General features: G+C 41.1%; 1 protein-coding gene across 4 annotated transcripts in view; it reads right to left on the bottom strand.

The window, feature by feature from the left end:
* Positions 1-4,356: 4,356 nt before the first annotated feature.
* MAP2K6 (mitogen-activated protein kinase kinase 6) overlaps positions 4,357-18,999 on the bottom strand; it is a 121,712-nt gene continuing 107,069 nt past the window's right edge. For 3 of the 4 annotated variants that reach the window (XM_038546742.1, XM_038546744.1, XM_038546746.1), the window contains one exon: positions 4,357-15,002. In XM_038546742.1, coding sequence (XP_038402670.1) covers positions 14,925-15,002 — 78 coding nt within the window. In that variant the 3' untranslated portion in view covers positions 4,357-14,924. The remainder of the gene's footprint in view (positions 15,003-18,999) is intronic. The other variant, XM_038546743.1, reaches the window with a different exon arrangement.

Genomic DNA, 18,999 nt, shown 5'->3' on the forward strand with positions numbered 1-18,999 from the left:
GTTCTTTGCTATTGGCAGACATTGCCATTTGCCCTAGGTTTGTGGCTTGAAACAAATCCAATCTATTCTTCCTTATGAGCTATAGTTTAGGGAATTGGAGGCTTTGGCATATCGGTATTTATGTTTATCTCCAGCAGTGACTCATTTGATTCCAGCGAACGAGTCCCAAAAGCCAACCAGCTCAAGGAGCGGGTGGCCCATCCAAAGATCACTATCTGACTAGTGAGACCAATTTAGCCACTTTATGGTGGAAGTTGTGAATTGCTCAGAAGTTTTCTAAAGCACACAATGTCACTGGCTTGACTTCCTGGCTGACAAATTGGAGGAGCCAAGAGAGATGGCATGCTCTCGATAAACAGTTCTGCAGCTGTTGAAAAGGTCAAGTGGTTTAGCAAGTTCTTGTCTAAGAACAGTTCTTTGCCTCCCAGTCCATGGGGTCACTCCAGATCAGGGGAAAGCTGATTGCTCTTAACCAAGCTGAGCATTCTTAGGCAAGTAGCATTAAGTTCTGAGTCTGCCTCATGTCCTTCCTTACGGGCCAGAGAGCCACCACTTGCCAAGGAGGTTTCTGGCCGGACTGGCAGTGCAAGGAAACCCAAGGTGAGGTGCCTCACGGCCCAGATAATACCAGGAAGTCACTGAATTTGGAAAGAGGAAGCACTAGGTCATACTCTAAGCTTTATAGTCACTACCTCCTAAGCTCCATCACTACAAAGTCTACACAATGTTCTGCATCCCTAAAGCAGCATTCCATTTGGAATCTCTAAGACACTTTACAGATGTAAGGTATTCAAGTGTAAGAGTCATTTTTTTTTTTCCTTTAGGAGACTGTTTTTCAATAATCTTGCAATGAAGTCTGAAAGGAAATTGTATTGAACCAAACATCAGAATATGTATATATTAAATATATACTAATACACCTGACATAAATAATATATATTTAATGAATAAATATATATTCAATATACCTGAACACATATAGTCCTCCATCCAATATAGACTTTCTACTATATAAATCTGATTATCACTTCCAGAGGCATCTTTTGTCTATCACATGGAGTTAATGTTGAAAGAATTACATCTGAGGTCTGACCATTGAAACTCCAAAATTGGGTGACATGGACAGATGGCCACTTCTCTGATTATCATGTGAATGTGAGTCACCTGGGGGTAGTGTTGCACTCCAGGCTCTTCTCTGCATTGTTAGCCAGCTCCTGGGGGGTAGCACCGCTGCTATAGCATCGAAGAACAAGAACACGGAAGACAAATTCCTGGATAGAATTTGTCCCCAGAGGTCCACAAAACAAATATAGCCAGATCATACCTGAAAAGGGTTTTCATAGCTAATGCCTGTAGAGTGGTTGATGCTGAGTTTTGTTGGCAGAGTTACAGCTCTAACTTCATTAAGACTGACATGGTCATAAATGGGTAGAATGCCCACTAAACCAACTGGAAATTTTGCTCTTGCCTCATGTAGTCATTCTGTAATCATTATACCAACACAGCAAGAAGTTAAGAAAAAGAAAAGTGCAATCTTTTGCTTCTCAGAGGCAGATTCCATTTCCCAGTTCCTATACTCTGTATTTTTCCTCCGAGCACTTCTTCCTGATATTTTTTTTCCCTCTGTGTATATTCCTGAAAGGTATTCCTTATGCTCCAATTTACTCAAGAAATATACCTTTGGGATCATCAGGGCACTACTGTGTGGGCAGGTCCCTGTACTGAAAATTCTTAATTTGGGTTCACTGCCAGAGAGGTCTGATCTCTTAGTTTATGGCTGGAGCTGGAGAGAGTGAGCACCAGGAGACAAGTTTAAGTGAAACCATTGCTGATGTTCAGCCCTGTGGAAAATGTTTGAGGCCCATTAGCTCTTCAAAACGTCCCCAAGACAATCACACTCATGCATGAATATGTAGGAATAAGGGTATTTATCAAAATAATCAAAAAGGAATCATCAAAATTTCCGTCAATGGGGAAGCAGTTAAATATATATATATATATGTGATTTTTTGGAATATTAGGCAGACCTCAAAAATAGTAATGCCATCTGCATTAATCGACATGATAAGATGCCTGGGATATAATTTGGAAAGCAAGGCAGGTAACAATAGCATAATCCCATTAACATTTTGTACTTCTCTGTGTGTGTGTGCTATGAAAATATAGAACAATATATTTTCAAGAACACATGAACAATTAACTTGGAATTGTAGATGATGTTTATTTTCCTGCATGTATTCTCTAAGTTTTCTCATAATGAGTTATTTTTAAAATAAAAAAACAAAGCTATTTCCATTTGAGGAGAAAACAGCTACTCCGCAAGTATTTATGAGGCCTGACATCTGGGGTGGTGGAGAAGTACTAACGGTTCTGTATGTCATCAAATGTCAATGCTGAGTTTTCTCTGTGTTATTCTCATTCCAATTATGGCTTCAAACTTTCAGGCAGAGATGGCTAATTCATCCTCTACAGGATAACATCATCCTGACCAAAGCACTTGCCTTGACAAAACTGGATAATAAATAAATGGAAACTGATTCCATCATTAACTTTAGTACATTTCTTCTATTGCCTCTCTGGACCACCAGTTTAGGAAAGAAGGAATAAGATCCATTTTTAAAGTTCACAACTATATTCTAACTGTATCGGACTGACCAAGCACATAGCTAGTCTTCAAAGATGCCCACACCGTGGAACACAGTCCACTATTCGTCCTGGGGCTTTCAGATCATTCATTCAGGGGAAATCCAACTGCCCTGGAAAGATTCTAAGTACTCAGTTGCCAAGCTGTGAAGAGCCCATGGTAGACACATAGGCCGCCTGATGGAGAGATGCCTCATTAATCCCTGATCCAGCCCAGTCCAGCCACCCCAGCCCAGGCACCAGACAGGGAGCATGAAGACACTTCCAATAGCCCTTGTTCCAGCTACCTGACTACAAATGCATAAGAGACGACAAGCCAGAACCATTCAGCTAAGCCCAGCCAACCCATAGGACTGGGAGAAATAGTATCAAGCTGTTGTCTGAAGCTACTAAGTTTTGGGCTTTGCTATATTACCATAGAAAACCAAATAACCAAGGAACACCACGAAAAGCTTTTGTTATTAACCCTATCACCTTCTCCATGTTCCACTTTAATTTGGTTTCCTACAAAATCTTGAGTAAACAGGGACTCATTTTGATGGGCAAATAAGTGTCAGTCAACACGAGAAGTGTGCAAAAGAAGAAGGAGCTAAGCCATCAAGAGGAAAAGAACTTTAAGATCCCACAATATTTTAAAGTTTGAAAATAAGGAGTAGCTGCAGAGGACCATATGAAATGCTTTCATATATGAGGCCTGAGAATACTGTGTTTGTTTATGCCTCCCCCCTCCACAATACCCTCACCCCTTATAGGAACTTAAACCAAAATTCCCAATGACAGGAAGGCCTACCATTTAGGAAAGATGAAGGATTACAGCAATCTTAAGATAGCACAGGGGCAGGACTTCAAAATCAGTATGAGAGAGTCCATTGGTGTTGGAAAGTGACATCAACAAAATATGCAGAAGTTGAGAGAGCCCTCCACTTTAGATTCTAGCCCCCAGAAAGGATGTCCATCCAAGGTGAAACATTAGGGGCTCTAAAAAGAGTCTGTTCCTGACTCAAGCAACATCAACCTGTTTCAACAATAAGACAGCAGTGAAGGTGTGCCTCTGGGTGTAACTGGTCATGCATTCAATCTGGTAACACTAAGGTGTAGCCATTCTCTAAACTGGATTGAGGCAGATGCAAGTCAAATAGTTATAAACACTCGGTTGATAGGAGAAATCAGAGAACCCTACCAACCCAACCATATATACCTGAAATAACATTTTCTTTCCCAGAATGTGTCTGTGTCATAGCACTACCTGATGACATAGAGCAAATATCCTAGTATTACATATATTGTATAGAAGACCAGAAAAAATTCAAATGATTGGTTGGTCTAGGAGTTCAGCAGGAACCGTTAAGAGCCAAAAAAGTCTGGGTCTTAATATTTTCATCTAACCCATCTGGACCCATCCTCCCTACAAACCATCTGACTTTAATAATGTAATATAATATTGGCCTTCAGTTCTAACCTAGGAATATTGACTCTACGAAGATTTCATTACAGATGAAATGACCTTCTAAAGCGTCTACAACACTGTTGTTCTGTTATGCTTTGTTCATGAGGTTCCATAATGTTTTGGAAGTGAGGTAGCAGGAATGGGAGAACAAAGGGGATAAATAGTTCAAACCAAGCTTTTACCTGCAGCACTTGTATACCTAAAAGCATCATCCCTGGAATAAAGAATTTCCATGAACGACCCAATTAATATACAGACTCGCCGCACTTTTTTAAATGTCTTTTTATTGGTTGTACATTTTCTTATGAGATCAACACACCATTTCTTTCAAGGACACCTTGCTCCTGAATATGTTATGGTATTTGTCCTAGCTATGAAGGTCATAGCAAGCACTCTGACAAAAAGAGGTGGATGGGTGTCTTTTGCCATTATTCTTGTCTTCTGTATCTTCAAATTGTTGTTTGAGTCAGTTCATAGATTGACACAACATTGAACACAACACACACAGTGTGAAGTTTTGCATACACACGCACAAACATCCGGAGACCGTTACAGTGTCTGCGGCTTGCTCCTTCCTCCTCAGCAGCAGTATGAAACTGAAGAATATCCTGAGATAGGAAATCAAAGTTAAGCTCCTCATCAACAGAGGAGTCCAAGTTTGACTTAATGTCCCAATTTCATTTTCCTTTTGAGGTCACCATGTGAACCATGTAACAACCACTTAGTTCAACATATCAGCCATTTACTTGGTCAAAAACACAGAGTCAATGAACTATTTTGTATCACATCAGAACTTTACTTTTCCTTTACTGTGCTCTTAGATCAGAAAAGAGAAGGAAAATAATAACGTTACAGTTTTTACAAGATGCCGTGATTGGAAACTTCACCACAGAATGATCTGTAAGAGGCAAAATTACCCCCACCTTTGGGAATTATTAGAATTCCTTGTTTACTGACTGATGTGATGCTGTTATCCAGGCATCCAGGCTGTTAAGTATGCCCTGCCAATGGTATTTGCATGAAAGGATGAATTTCCCACGAATAAGGACCCAGGACAGGTGGCTTCTCCAAATGTTAAAAACAAACATGGTGTCTTCAAAGCCACATTATCCCCCTCAGTTCAGTATATTTCTGCTAACTCTGCCAAAACGTAACCTACATCAACACCGATGCTTTCATCTACCCCAAGTCCTGCGCATTAGCTATTTCCTTGGTGTCAGGATTTTGAGATAACATCACCACTTATGATGAGCAGTAGTTCAAAATAAAACAACAACAGCAAAAAAATATTTAAAAAAAAAGAGAGAGAGAAAACAACAACAGCAACAACAATGCACACAACCTGGATAACAGGAAAACTAAGCTAAAATAAAAATGCATGGTGGCCACCAAAGCCAATACGGCAAAGACAACAAAAGGCATGCTTCCCCACAACACAGGTATTTTTAAGTACAGTCCTAGAGCTTGACTGAAGTTATCAACTGATATTCATAATTTCCCTTTGCCAGACAATGGTGAGAAATGTTTTTGCCTTAAGAGAGCAGCCCCACACATTTCCTTATAGGAAAAGAGAATGAAGTACATACTCCCCGACTTCTTTGCCTCTGCAGCTTATGAGCAAAAAGTTCCCAGGGCCAAAGCATCAATTTCACATTCACCTCATAGGCATGGAACATCCCCCCCAGCCCCCCACATCCTTCAGAGGTCTTTACTCTATGAACTTCTAATGAATTCCATACTGGACAGTTCAGTCTGATTCATTCATAAAGAGAAGATATTGCCATCTATGAAGAAGAGATGATTCCCACCAAGGAGAGCTAGCATCACGTTATACATAGCAAGAAAGATGGGAGAGTCCATCGATGAAGGAATCCATAAAATGGTAATCATTCTGCTATTTTACACTTTCCAGAGACAGTGTTAGAGATCAGTTTCAAATGATTGAGGTGCACAACCTCTCACATATCCTTTCATAATATTTCAGGTATTAGGAAGAGATTGTAGGGCCTCCTAACATATGGAATTACTTTTTTCTTAGCATCAGGGGATTGTAAAGACCAGGCATGTTTCCACTTGCCCAATAGCTATCTTCACAATAAACATGGCTTACAAACAAATGTGGGGGTCAGCGCAGGAAAACAAGCATATATACAAATAAAAATGGTCTATTATAAAATCCACACAATGTAAGGGGGGGAGTGTGTGTGTGTGTGTGTGTGTGTGTGTGTGTTTTCCTTACAAAGACCAGATTAAATAACCGGAAGCAGCATTTTCCAAGATGAAACAAAAGCACGAAGGAATCTGGGGCAGCCCGCCTATTTTACTAAAATTCTTGTAAAGTTCAATTCTGTACAGAAGTTACATCCAGCATCCTGTCAGGATTTACACAAAATATACAGAAACATGTCTGTGTATTTAAATAAAGAATTTGAACTGCATCCCTAACACCTTTCTCAGCTTTAAATGACCTAATGTGATGATTCTGTACAGTAGGAAATAAGTTCCAATTATGGAAGTTAATGACATAGAGAAGACCTTTTTTTCCTGTAAAAAAAAAATACCTGTTATTTTACTAAAACATCAGTTCATCATTTCAGTTCATATAGGAAATCACTCCACTCAGAAAATAAATTTGAGACTGAAAAAGAAACTAAACACAGGGGTATGATGACAGATAAATTGTCTGAATTTTCTTAATTGAACCTCCTCAGGTGGTTTTTTACACAGAGATTGGCCAAGAACTCAGCAAACGGTTGCCAAATGTAACTTTCTGACACATAGAGTTCTAAATTGGCTGCTGGAAAACCTCCCCTGTTAAATTTGGTTTTAGCAGCTCAAGTTCCACGATCAGAAGCTGCCACAGACCATATGTGTGTGTGTAGAAAGCACCTGATGTTTCCATCAATGCCTAAGAATTGCCCTGTGTAGAGCTCACAACAGATAACCCACCCGTTTTCAGCTTCCAAAGGCTGCCCTGGCTTCCCCCTACTGTTCTCCACCTGTGAAACCCAGTGAGGATAATCGTCAGCTTGACTCTCACATAGGACCCCTCTCTCTGCCAAAACTGTACTTTTTCCTACACGTCAATGAACAAAAATTACAACTCCTGCCTCTGCAAATGAAGAAATTTGGATACTCCACCGCCCATCAAGAGCCCAGTCTCGCTACTCTTTACCACTGAGACCAGGTTATCTGCAATCACTTTAGAAAACTAAGCAATTTAAGAGTCTGTGTGCATGGCCATCACGTATTGATTTGTGCATTTTCTTTCAGAGGAGTCATGCTTAAAAATTTAAATAAATGGCCACCTCTCTTTTTGCCCTTCTGCCGCCAAGCCCTGTTAGCATCCTGAATATAGCAGAAGCCAGGGCCATACAGACATGGTTGGCTACTATTTCCCAGATTCTTTGGCAGGTCTTCCAGGAGTCATTTCAACCCAAGTTCCCAAGCTTTTAATAGCCACAGAGAATTTCCAGTTAAGGGGAATGATAATGGTAGCCAAGTACTCTGATTAGAGGTTGATGGGGTTTTCAGATGGGCATCACACTCTCCATCCTTCATCACATAGTTTTCTCCTTCCCTTCTGGACAAGAGACCTCCAAGGGGTAACACTGAACATAATCTGGAAACCACTTCTGTGCTCGCGACACCTCTCTCCCCAAGTACTGAACACACACTATGAACACACACACTAGGTCAGACGATTTGAGTTCAGAAGAAAATAAAACTACTTTCCTCACACAATGCACTGCTTCTGAAAATTCAAACTAGCTTCGAGTGTTATGTTTTAAGATTATAAATTCTCCCCTTCGGATGAAGATCTGTAGTGTTTTCCTCAGAACATTCACAGTCCTCTGCCTTGTGGACAAAGTTTGCACACCAGATAAACTTTGGTGTCCACCTTTCTGTCCACTTCAGCCACCAGAATGAAAAATTAAGGGGCTTAGTTTTGTGTACATATTTCTTTACCCTGTGGGTAGCTGACGAATGGGTTGTATACTCACAAAATGCTGTGATGCCATTAATCATTTATCTTTTTTTTTCCCCTGGGTGTCATCAGTTTAAATTGGTAACTCTGTAGAATCAGTAATACTAAGGAAACAAAATTTTCTGAGATCCAAATCAGTACTGCTCTCTGAATCTTCTTTAGAATTCAGTATTTTTAAGGAAAAAAAATTAACGTTTGGCTTTTTGCTAGGCTTTCCCATAGGAGATCATGTCCATGGTAATACTGAAAATGAGTTATGGAATACACCTGACTGCCAGCTTCTTTTATCAGCTTGCTCTTCCATGGGGACCCTCGGTAAGCACTGCTCTTTGCATGGATCTTTTCTCCTAGCCCCCAAACATAATTCCACATCACTGTTCAGTCTTAAAGTCCAGAGTCTAAAGACAATCTCCTAAGGCAGGACCTTGACTTGCTTTATTGAAATTGCTTGTGGACTCCAATGAACGTTTGTAGTGACCAAATGAGGCTAATTGCTCATTTCCGGCCACAACAGAATATTACTTCAGAGGAAAGGATACCAACCCAGCAGTCCTTGTCTACAGGATGAGGAGAAGTTTTATTAAGACCTTATATAGAAGGTCTTACATTTTGAATGAGGGTTTTGCTAAAAGTCCTCTTAGACATCCATTACGTTTTTAAGATTTGGGAACAATAGAATCCTGTAGTCAAACCAAAGCAAAATTGCCAAATCTGAGTTTTGATGTATGAAAATGGTTGGATCCATTCCTTTCCACAGAAGCGTTGAGTCAGCCCAGGTCACGTGTGCCTGGCAGAGGAGTAATAAGCAAATGCAATCAAGGGAACCAGGAAAGACCAGGTGGCCTGGTCAAAGCCACAAACTCTGGGGACTACTTAGGAAGTTCTGTTTCCTACATTAAGATGCAAGTAAGTGCCTGATCATTCCCGTGCATTCCCTGAAATCAGTCTCCAAGTCATAAGAGCATTAGCTTCATTCCTCGAAAGAGACCTTGAATCCAAAAAATGCAAAAGTGGACCCCGGGGGGAAGCCTGTATGTATCAAGATGAACAGCCCACAAAGAAATCTTTCCATACTGACAATTCCAAGACAGAAATACAATGCAAATCTCCCAAAATCTCACCGTAAACTCCCAATAATGAAGGGTTCTGTGTCCTAGTTTAAGTGACAATACAAATGATGTCAAGATCCTGACAGCCCCGGGAACTAGGTTGGATATTTTTAAATTCTATTAACACATGTTTGTCTTAGAGGGGATTTTTTTTTAAAATATCCCTACCACAAAGTCCTTGACCTTGTTTTGAATTTCTACTTAAGGCCCAGTCCCCTTCACCTCAGATAGGAAAGAGGCTTTGAGAGAAATCTTGCTTGAAAAAGGAGTTTGGGTCAGGAGCTCAAAAGATAAACCCCAACATTCGTTACATGTCAATTCCAAATGACTCCATTAGAAAACCCCCAATGGTAGAATTGTATCTGCATGGCTGTAAACAGTGCCTCTCTAAACCTGGGCAAAAGGAACATATCTTCCTTGAAGACACCAGGAATGGGTGGTGAGTGATGTATTTGGGAGCAAGGTGTTTCCCCCAGAAGGAGAATTTCATTTTGAAGCCTCTGGAATTCAGGTTTTGTTTTCCTAGGCAAAGAGAAAACATTCCTTCAGGTAAACTGCCAGATCAAATACTTAAATATGCCCTTCAGGAGGTTCCGAGGGTCCTTCTAAGTAGAATTTACGTTTGCCTGATGATGCAGCAGGAAGGAAAATGTTTGGAATAAGGAAGAGACTACAGCATCAAGTGAGATGTGTTGGGCTGTTCCGGAAGAAGAAAGTGGAGCTAGGCAGCTTAGGTGGCAGACCGGTCTTTGAATGGCAATCCGACAGCAAGGGGGAACAGGTGCCAACATAAGGAAAGCAAAGGACAGTGTTCTGGTCCCAGAGGGAAGGCAAAGCTTTCACTAGAGAGTTTCATTAGGCAGCCCAGCCCAGAAACTCAACCAGGGCTGGTAATCCAAGATAATCACATCAGAAAGGGAGCATCTTGCATCAGGCCCTTAGAATAGAAATTTAGGGACAGTTAGGATAGTACTCAAGGAGAAAGACTACGTCCCTTCCCGTTACAGTGAGAGCCTGGAGCTCCGAGTCTTACCTACGAACAAGTATTTTGACCCCACACGTGACCGCCTTACTTTCTTGAAAGAGGGCCAAACAGCTCAGAGGGATGAATTGGAAGGTTTTAAGAATTCTATCTGTCTTCTACTTCTGAGATAACTGTGGCCTCCCAAATTCTCAAATCTGAATGCAGGTCAGAGAAAAGGAAAACCAAGTGATTAATGCCTGGGTTCATGACTCCCCCTGCACAAGTATCACACCACAGAGAGAAACAAAATGCAAAGCTAAGAGACAAGAATGTCTAAGAGAAGCAGACCTTTTATTTCCAAGTTTGAATGAGTTATGCCGGTTACTGTATCGAAATGGAAAAAGGAGGTAGTTGATTTCATCTGAGGAAAACTGTCCTATTGGCTTCCCGGGCAAGAAATACTTACCCGAGACAATTAAGAGGCAATTTCCATGGGATTGAACAGTCTTCCATTCTTCCCAATTTCATTTCCTATGTCCATCTTCCTAATCCACCTCAACAGCAGTGGAGCTAAATACTCACGAAGTGGAAAAATTCAGTTCATCAATTAGAGTTTTGTATTCGATGGCCTAGCTCAGGTGGTGGCAAACCATAGCCTGTGGGCCAAATCCAGCCCATCGTCCGATTTTGTAAGTAAAATCTAATTGGGACACTGAACCATGCTCATTCATTTATGTATTGTTTACAGATGCTTCCACACTACGACAGCGGACCTGAGTGGTTATAACAGCTTGGTGAAGCACAAAGCCAAAATATTTACTATCTGGCCCTTTACAGACAAAGCTTGCCAGTCTTGGTCTAGAATGTCACAGTCCACATTCTACAGAGCAGAGGTTATTGATCCGATGGGGTCTATAAACCGGACTCCCCTCCCCTCAACAAAAATGTTTGCAAAACTATGTGTTCCATGTACCACGTGCATTTTCCTAAGGAAAAGGTCCTAGCTTTCAACAGATTCCTAAAGAAATCCAGAGTACCCCAATTAAAGCCAAACCAAACCAAAGAGTATCTTCAGCTGCCAGCATATTTAACAGTGCTAACACACACACACACACACACACACACACACACACATACACACCCCAGACGAGAGGAACACAGAACTTCTACAATAAAATATCTTTTTTTTATTTTCTATTCTAATAGGGTTTATTTGGTAGTTTCTTCTTCCTAGATTTTTCTCTGGTAATTTTCCATCAGAGTATGTAAATGTTCTGGGGTCCCAAAAAACTGCACCCTCTACATGCTAATGCAATAAAAATGGAAGATTCCCTTAAGCCAACAAATCGCCCTCTAAGTCACAGACAGACATTAAGAAGACAACATTCCCAGCACAGTAGAGGTTTCATTCATTTTACTTGATCCGACCACCCACTCCAGTGAATCCTATAAATATATGAATCTTCCCTTCAAGGTCTGTGAAGGTCACATGCCCAAGAAAGCATTGAGGCGGGAAGTCAGGCACTAGGCATCTACTGCACTTCCAGGCTGAAGATAAAGCGTTTTGTTAGACAACGTTGGAAGAAACAGTAGTTTCCATGAGCAGAGCTGACAAAACCCCTTGGGAAACAGAAGCATTCTGAGTGTTAAAAACCATGAAAACATTAGCCCCACTCTGCCTCCTTTGTGATTACTTTCCTAAGACACTAAATCAAGTGCATGTGGAGAAATGCACATGCATTTCTCATGACCCTTTTAGTGTCAGTGCTGGCTTCCCCGAATGCTGAGGCTAATGGGTATCTCGTGTCCTCGACTAGAACAACAACCAATGTGACAGAACCAATCAACAGCAAAGGAAGGTACACGATTAAAAAGCACACCAACAAGACACAAGCAAGAGAACAATAATGATACACAACGAACAGGTTAACATAGAGCAACCTGCATGTATGTACAGGAGGCTTCCAACTTGTATCAACTTAAATATGGTCTATGCATCTCCATCTTTATTTTAAAATTAGTTTAGAACACCATTCTCAAAAAAAAAACATATTTTAGAACTTAGAAGACGATCAAGTCCTTCTACTTTAAGCACAGAAGACATCTAATCACCATGGAGCACATAATTTCTATGGGGAAAATGTATCCCAAGTTTCAAATCAATATTCTGGGAATGCGCTGTCTCTGACAGCAGCAAAGATGTCCCCATTCGAGAGGACAGGGAAAGAAGCAGAGGCTCTTGCTTCTCTCTGCCAACGTTCCAAAGAAGTTGTAGGTCAATTCTCTCTTTCAGAGTACTAGCCCAGTGTCCTCAACCATGCTGTGCATCAGAATGACAGACAGCATGGTAAAAATACCAGTTTGGGGCAGCCCAGGTGGCTCAGCGGTTTAGCATCACCTTCAGTCCAGGGCCTGATCCTGGAGACCTGGGATCGAGTCCCACATCAGGTTCCCTGTATGGAGCCTGCTTCTCCCTCTGCCCCCCCCCCCCTCTCTCTGTCTCTCATGAATAAATAAATAAAATCTTTAAAAAAATACCAATTTGCAGGCCCCACTCTGGACCACTGAAACCCCAACCCTGGCATTGGAAGTGTTCACCAGCTCCCAGTGATTCCAGTGTGCACAAGGCTGGGAACCATTGACTAACTCCTCCTCTACCTCCGTATAATTGTTTTGCAAGTTTAGGCCCTGGGCTCACAAACTGGAGAGGAATGCACAGGGGGACACACTTGGTGAAGAATATTTCTAAGTAGAAACCTCACTTTACAACAGGTAAGACTTATCCAACTTAGACCAGAGGTGTTTTGCTTTACGTATTTCACCAAAAGCTGTCCATGTTATGACCTCTGATTTTTTTTCCCTACTACTTGCTATTTTTCATAAGATGGATGGACAATGGAAAGAATATGGTTGTTATTTTTTTTTTCCTTTTGACCTCAAAGAGAGAAACTGCCAGATTTAGGAAGGTGGGTGGGAAAGTGAATGACCATAATTGGTAGGTTCATCCACCTTTTCTGGCTAGAAAGAGATGAGAACAGAGGGAGCTTGAGAGCAGATGAAACTATGTTTGATCCAACAGGTATGTCTTGGAACTGGATACAAAGAAGTGAATGGAGGTGTCATACTCAGTCGGGGCTACTGCTACGAGCTAGACAGAGGTCAAGAACAAGGGGAAAACGCAGACACAGAAGATTAAGTGACAGCACTTCAAAATCTAAGAGGGGAAGAAGGGAGGATTTTAGGAAGCAGTTATCTCCGAATCTCTGAACTTGAGGCAAAGAAAGAATCAGAGTGAGTTCTCTTCTTCCTTTTTAATGAAAATTCTCCTTTTGTCCTTCAAGAACAGCCTTATTATCAACTCCATGTCCAAAAGCAATGCTTCCAGGTTATCAGTCTATATGTTCCCTGGATCATTTCACTCCTTTTTTTCCTCAGGGAAACTAGAGAACCTAGGGGCAAACATAGCCACGAGAAAGAGCTTTTGTTGTGTTGTCAACCTGCCAGAGACCCACGGTGGCACTGCGTCCTCCAACAGGACAAGCTACTGTGTGCTGCTGGGAAAAAAAAATACGGCCTCACCTCAACCTGTGGAAATTCGGCAATCTATTCCAAGGAATGAATTCAACCCCCCTCCCCCAAATTAATTCCTCACATTATCAAAGAACTTTCATCTTCTTCTATTGCAGTCCTCCCATTAATAGTAAGGCTTCTTTATTGAACAAGAAAAACAAAGAAGAAAGCAAATGGGTATGTTCAGGATTGCCACCAAGTCAATGCTTGGGGCTTACACATTGAAGGCACCAATTCTCTGTATGGTTCGACATGATATTTCCTCTCAGAAGTGACATACGTCCTCCTTACTAGAGATGTTTACAGAAGCTACTTGGCAGAGCCTGTGACTTATCAAATACACACACACGCACACACACACATAGGATAGATGGGTGATATAAAATCGCATCACGAACTGTACATTTCATTAATACCACAAATGCCAAGAGAACCAAATTTGTGATTCTGAGATGTGATCAAAGTGATTTTATGTTTTCCAAAGTTAGGAAAAGGGTATGACCAAGATGCTTTGCCACTTCACCTGAAATATGTGGTTATTACCCAAGAGTTGAGAGCAGAAATCCGAGGACATGGCAAGCAGCCACAACAGCTGGAACAGGTATTTTACAAGAAGAGCTCCTTGTTGATATTGTTATAATACTCTTAAAGATGCATATTAAATAATTTCTTCTGGACCACAGACACGATTGAACTTCAAAAATAAAAGGCCTATAAATATTGCCAACCCAACCTTGTCTTTTGTATCTCCCTCCTTGCATAAAATGGAATCTTTTCAACCAAGCGCTTAAACATAAATATTAAAATAATAAATGGGACAAAGTACAGATCTACTTACAAATTCATCACTACTGTAGCACCTTTTGACCAGGGCCAATGCATTCATTTCATAAAGAACAAGAGAAGTCTGAGAAGCTTAAGGACTCATATGACACATCATTAAATATTTAATCACCTTTTTTAAGTCCTAAGCCTTTGTCATATTTCATTCATCTAGACAGTTCATTCTATACTAGAGATTCCAAGGCCCCCTTTGGAGGGGAAAAAAAAAAAAAAAAGAAAGAAAATGGGGAGAAAAAAACCTTCTGAGAGGCAGGATTAAATTATCTCAAAGATGAGTTTCTATTGGCGCTTTAGTGAACCTTCTTCACCCTGTAAAACCCACCAATCCACAGGAGGGCCAACCGATTGAGTCCACGGTACTTAGTCTCCAAGAATTAGTTTTACAAAAGATGCCACGTCTGTTGCTTTGGATTCGTGTAGGGTGAAAAACGGATGTTGCTGGGAAGGAAAAAGAAAAACACATGGTATTAATATTCACCACTGACAATATAGGAGATTAGCAACTTCACAGATGTGTTTGTTAAACACATTCAAATACCCCTGTCAGGGTTACATTGGACTCTTACTACCTCTTCCCAAATCAAGCACGCATGGAGTGATGTGGACATTTTAAACATTATCTTTTATCTTTCACCGTACCCCTCCCATTTTGATATCTGTTTCCTCTAGAGTTTCTATTGCTTTCCAAAACAATAATCCCACCTGTGGTAAAAGGTCAATACAAGGATTGACAAAGACAGTCCAAACTCTTGATTTACAAACAACTCCGTCCCCTAAAAAAGTAATTGTAGACAGATACAGTGATAAAATAATGAGAGATTTCATAAATTTCTGTGCATCCATTTCTCAGGAAATGGATGGTGGAATGAGAAACCAATTTTGTAGCACAGGAAACGGTCAAGGCGTTGCTTGCCCTTGACCCTGCAGAGCTGGTTTGGACAGAAACAGTTAACAAAGCCACGCTGTAAGCCACATCGACAGCCACGAGTTATACTTCTATGTCTCTCTTGATGATGAGTTGATCCATCTGGAAAATAACGTAGACTGCCAAACTCTAGGTATGTGCAGAGAAATTCAACTTGGAGATTAAAGATTGAAAAGCATAAAAAAAAAAAAAAAAAAGAAAAGAAATGGTCTCTATCCACACAGCTCAGATTAAGCAAACTTTACAAAAATACCAGGGCTATCAGTTTGCTGGGGGAATAGACCTAGTGAGTCCAAGAGGCCACATATTCCAAAACAGTTGTGAAGGGAACAAAACATTTTCTCTGCACCGTACATCCCTCCCCAGAAGGCTCAATTTTGTTACAGTAAGTTCCCAGCTGTCACCCTGGAACCTCGCACCTCTAATTAAAAGGAGATACATCAGCTCACGAACCACAGTTGTCACAGTGGAAACAGAATGAAGCAAACAAACCAAAAAGGATGATTTCCTTCAGATAGAACCTAGTGCCACGTATCCCCCCACACCAGTCACGGCCACCTCCCTGATTGTCTGGTGGCATTATTTTCAGTGACTATGTTGAGAGCGGCTACATATGAGCACTTTTGCATGCAGACATGTAGATGACTCACTCCATTTCCCCCTGACTTTGGGGATGTTGGTTTATAACCTTCACATTGCCTCGCTGTAGGTTTTCTAATTATATTTGTTTTAAACCTGACAGAGCAGGGCTCGATGAGTCAGCTCTGTGGGGAACCGAGTGCCCACCCGTGGAAGTTTTAGGAAACAATGCAAATGGGAAAGGAACAAAGAAACAAAACCCAAATGAAGGTAGGTGGTCCCTGGTAAGTATCGTGACTCAAAAAATGATAAAGAGGCTGTGTGCTCTTGCCCATCTGGAAGATCCAGGTGGAGTGTTGGCTCAGAGCCTCACACCCACCATATCCACTGAAGCTGTAGACGCCGGGTCCTTCATCCTCAACTCCTTGCACAAATAAACAGCAGCATTACTTCTGATTACTAACCACTTACACAGCACACTTACCAAGTGCTTTACCATCATGCTCATTAGCTTTCCCACATCCTCTTGACATTTGGTGATCTTCTAATGTACTTAAAAGTCTTTACTATCAAAACAGGGCATGTCAAACCTCAGATCGTCTCAATGGCTACCTCTGACGCCTGCCAGCCCCATCTTGCCTCTGGGTCTGCTCTGGCTGTGAGCTCAGTGAATGTAGGCTTACTCTGTGAATGAATCAAATACCCTGACCTAGAAGTCCTTAAGAAAAAAAAAAAAAACCTTCAGACATCTTTCAGGTTATTCTCTGGGTAAATGCAGCGAGAGTCAGAGGGCAGGGGGAAGGGAAAGCAGGCAACCATGTCAAAATGGAAAGTGTGACTCGCCCTCTTGTGTGGGTTTTGAGACTGTAAAAGGCTGGGAGGGAACCCAGTCCCCTCTATAAGCAATCAACCAAGAATAGCAAGGCCTGCAACTAGAGGCGAGCAAATGAGGTACCATGGATTCATCCCCAGGCTGGGTTGCTCAAAAAAGGTGCCAGGTACGGGAAGGGAGGCCATTACCGATGGCTGTGCCTAGAGAAAACATGGAGACCCAAGAACACACTACCAGGAACATCAGGGCAAACTACAAGCACCAAAGGTCACCGTATCTTCTACACAACACCTCACCCCTTAAGACTATGATTTCCTATGGGCTCGGGCATCCTTGCTTAACACTAGGATTCAATCTAGAACTTCCCGGATATTTGAAGAACATAATGGCCTGGCTGAGCAATCACCTGCATCACCTGATTATCATTTCTGGTGGTTATTATCTGGGGCAGGGGTCAACGATCAATGTTCCAGGGGCCAAGTCTAGCCCACTGCCCATTTGTGAAATAGAGGTTTTTGGAACACAGCCATACCATCTGTTTACGTATTGAATATGGTGCTGTCATGCTAAAACAACAGAGCTGAATAGCAGCCCACAAAGCCTAAAATATTTACTATCTAACCCTTTACAGAAAAAGTTGGCCGGTCCTCACTCTGGAGGAACAAATCCTGCTGAGTCATGTCCCCCAGTGGGAGTTTGAGAGAACAAGCAAATGAGATGATGTGAAAGCATGTACACCCTTCAATCCAAGTTAGAGAGGGAAAACAGTTGATATTTCTATAAGAGGCACATGTCTGGGTTGGGGCCTTAATTATACTGCCCTTTACCTGGAAAAAAAAAAAAGGATTTTTTTTCTCCCTTCTTCACCAACTCCTACAATTTAAACAATAGTCTCTCAGCATGTGTTTTCCCAATGCTAAAGTCAAAGAGTTTGGACTCAGATTTTCCATTTAAAAACCTCAATTCCACAGGAAAGCAGAGAGCAGTTATAACCTTAGAAGGCAAGTCCATTTCCAGTAGCACACAGACTAGTGTCGTAAAGAGAAGTGTGTGTGTGTGTGTGTGTGTGTGTGTGTGTGTTGGGGGGGGGAAGAGATGGGGGGATACACATGACTTTGTAACGTTAATATGTAGACCATGAAAGACCACAGCATTAGAACATACTGGAAAGGTGGAATTCGATTATCAGTTGCCCATGTATACTCAGCTAGAACTCAGCATTTTTCTCCTTAAGTGTGTTCCACTGAAATCTCTGATAAGAGTTCACTTGGAAGGAAAAAAAAATATTTTCCATTTTAAATAGCCAGAAATATATAGAAATAAAATGCTCTTCCTTTATCTGAAAATAGGGACTAATAAGGCAACTTTACAAGGAGTACAGGCTTCGTAAGACACCCCAGAAATCACTCCACGTCTGTTGAACTTTATGTGAAATTAATTTTAAAATGCTCTGGGGGTTTGCATAAGCATGCCCAAAAGGGCTGAAAAGACCCTAACTGGCTACTAAAAATATAATCAGGGTGGAAAAAAATATACGTATATATATTTCATATATATATAATATAAAATCAGGAGGAAATGTTCAGCCCAAACAGGTAGTATGCTGAGATTTTCTCAGCATTTCTCCACATTACCCATCTTCTTTTCTCCCTCAACTGTGAGTCTTGGTCAAATACAGCCAACAACAGAATGCTGAGTCCTAGGGGATGCCTTTTTAAAGGGGACAATTGGGAGCCCAAGGAAACCACCTTGTCTATTCTAAAACTCTCCCCAGTGCTCCTTTACAGCTCCCCCAATGAGAGAATGGTTCAGACTTAAAGTTTAACCAGCAGAACCAAAAAATCCACGTGATTGGCTGTGACTATCACCTGTATGGTATGGATCAGCTTTCTGCAACTCTCCCTGGCTTGAAATCTCCAGGCTATACTTTTTCTCTTTTTTTTTTTTCCAGCTTTATTGAAATATAATTGACACAGAACATTGTATAAGTTTACGCATATGACGATTTGATACACTTGTATATTCTGAAATAATTATAATAAGGTTAACCAATACATCCTTCACCTCACATACTTACCATTCTTCTTTTGCAATAAGAA

Source organism: Canis lupus, chromosome 9 (genome assembly GCF_011100685.1).
Source record: "Canis lupus familiaris isolate Mischka breed German Shepherd chromosome 9, alternate assembly UU_Cfam_GSD_1.0, whole genome shotgun sequence".
Lineage (NCBI taxonomy): Eukaryota > Metazoa > Chordata > Mammalia > Carnivora > Canidae > Canis > Canis lupus.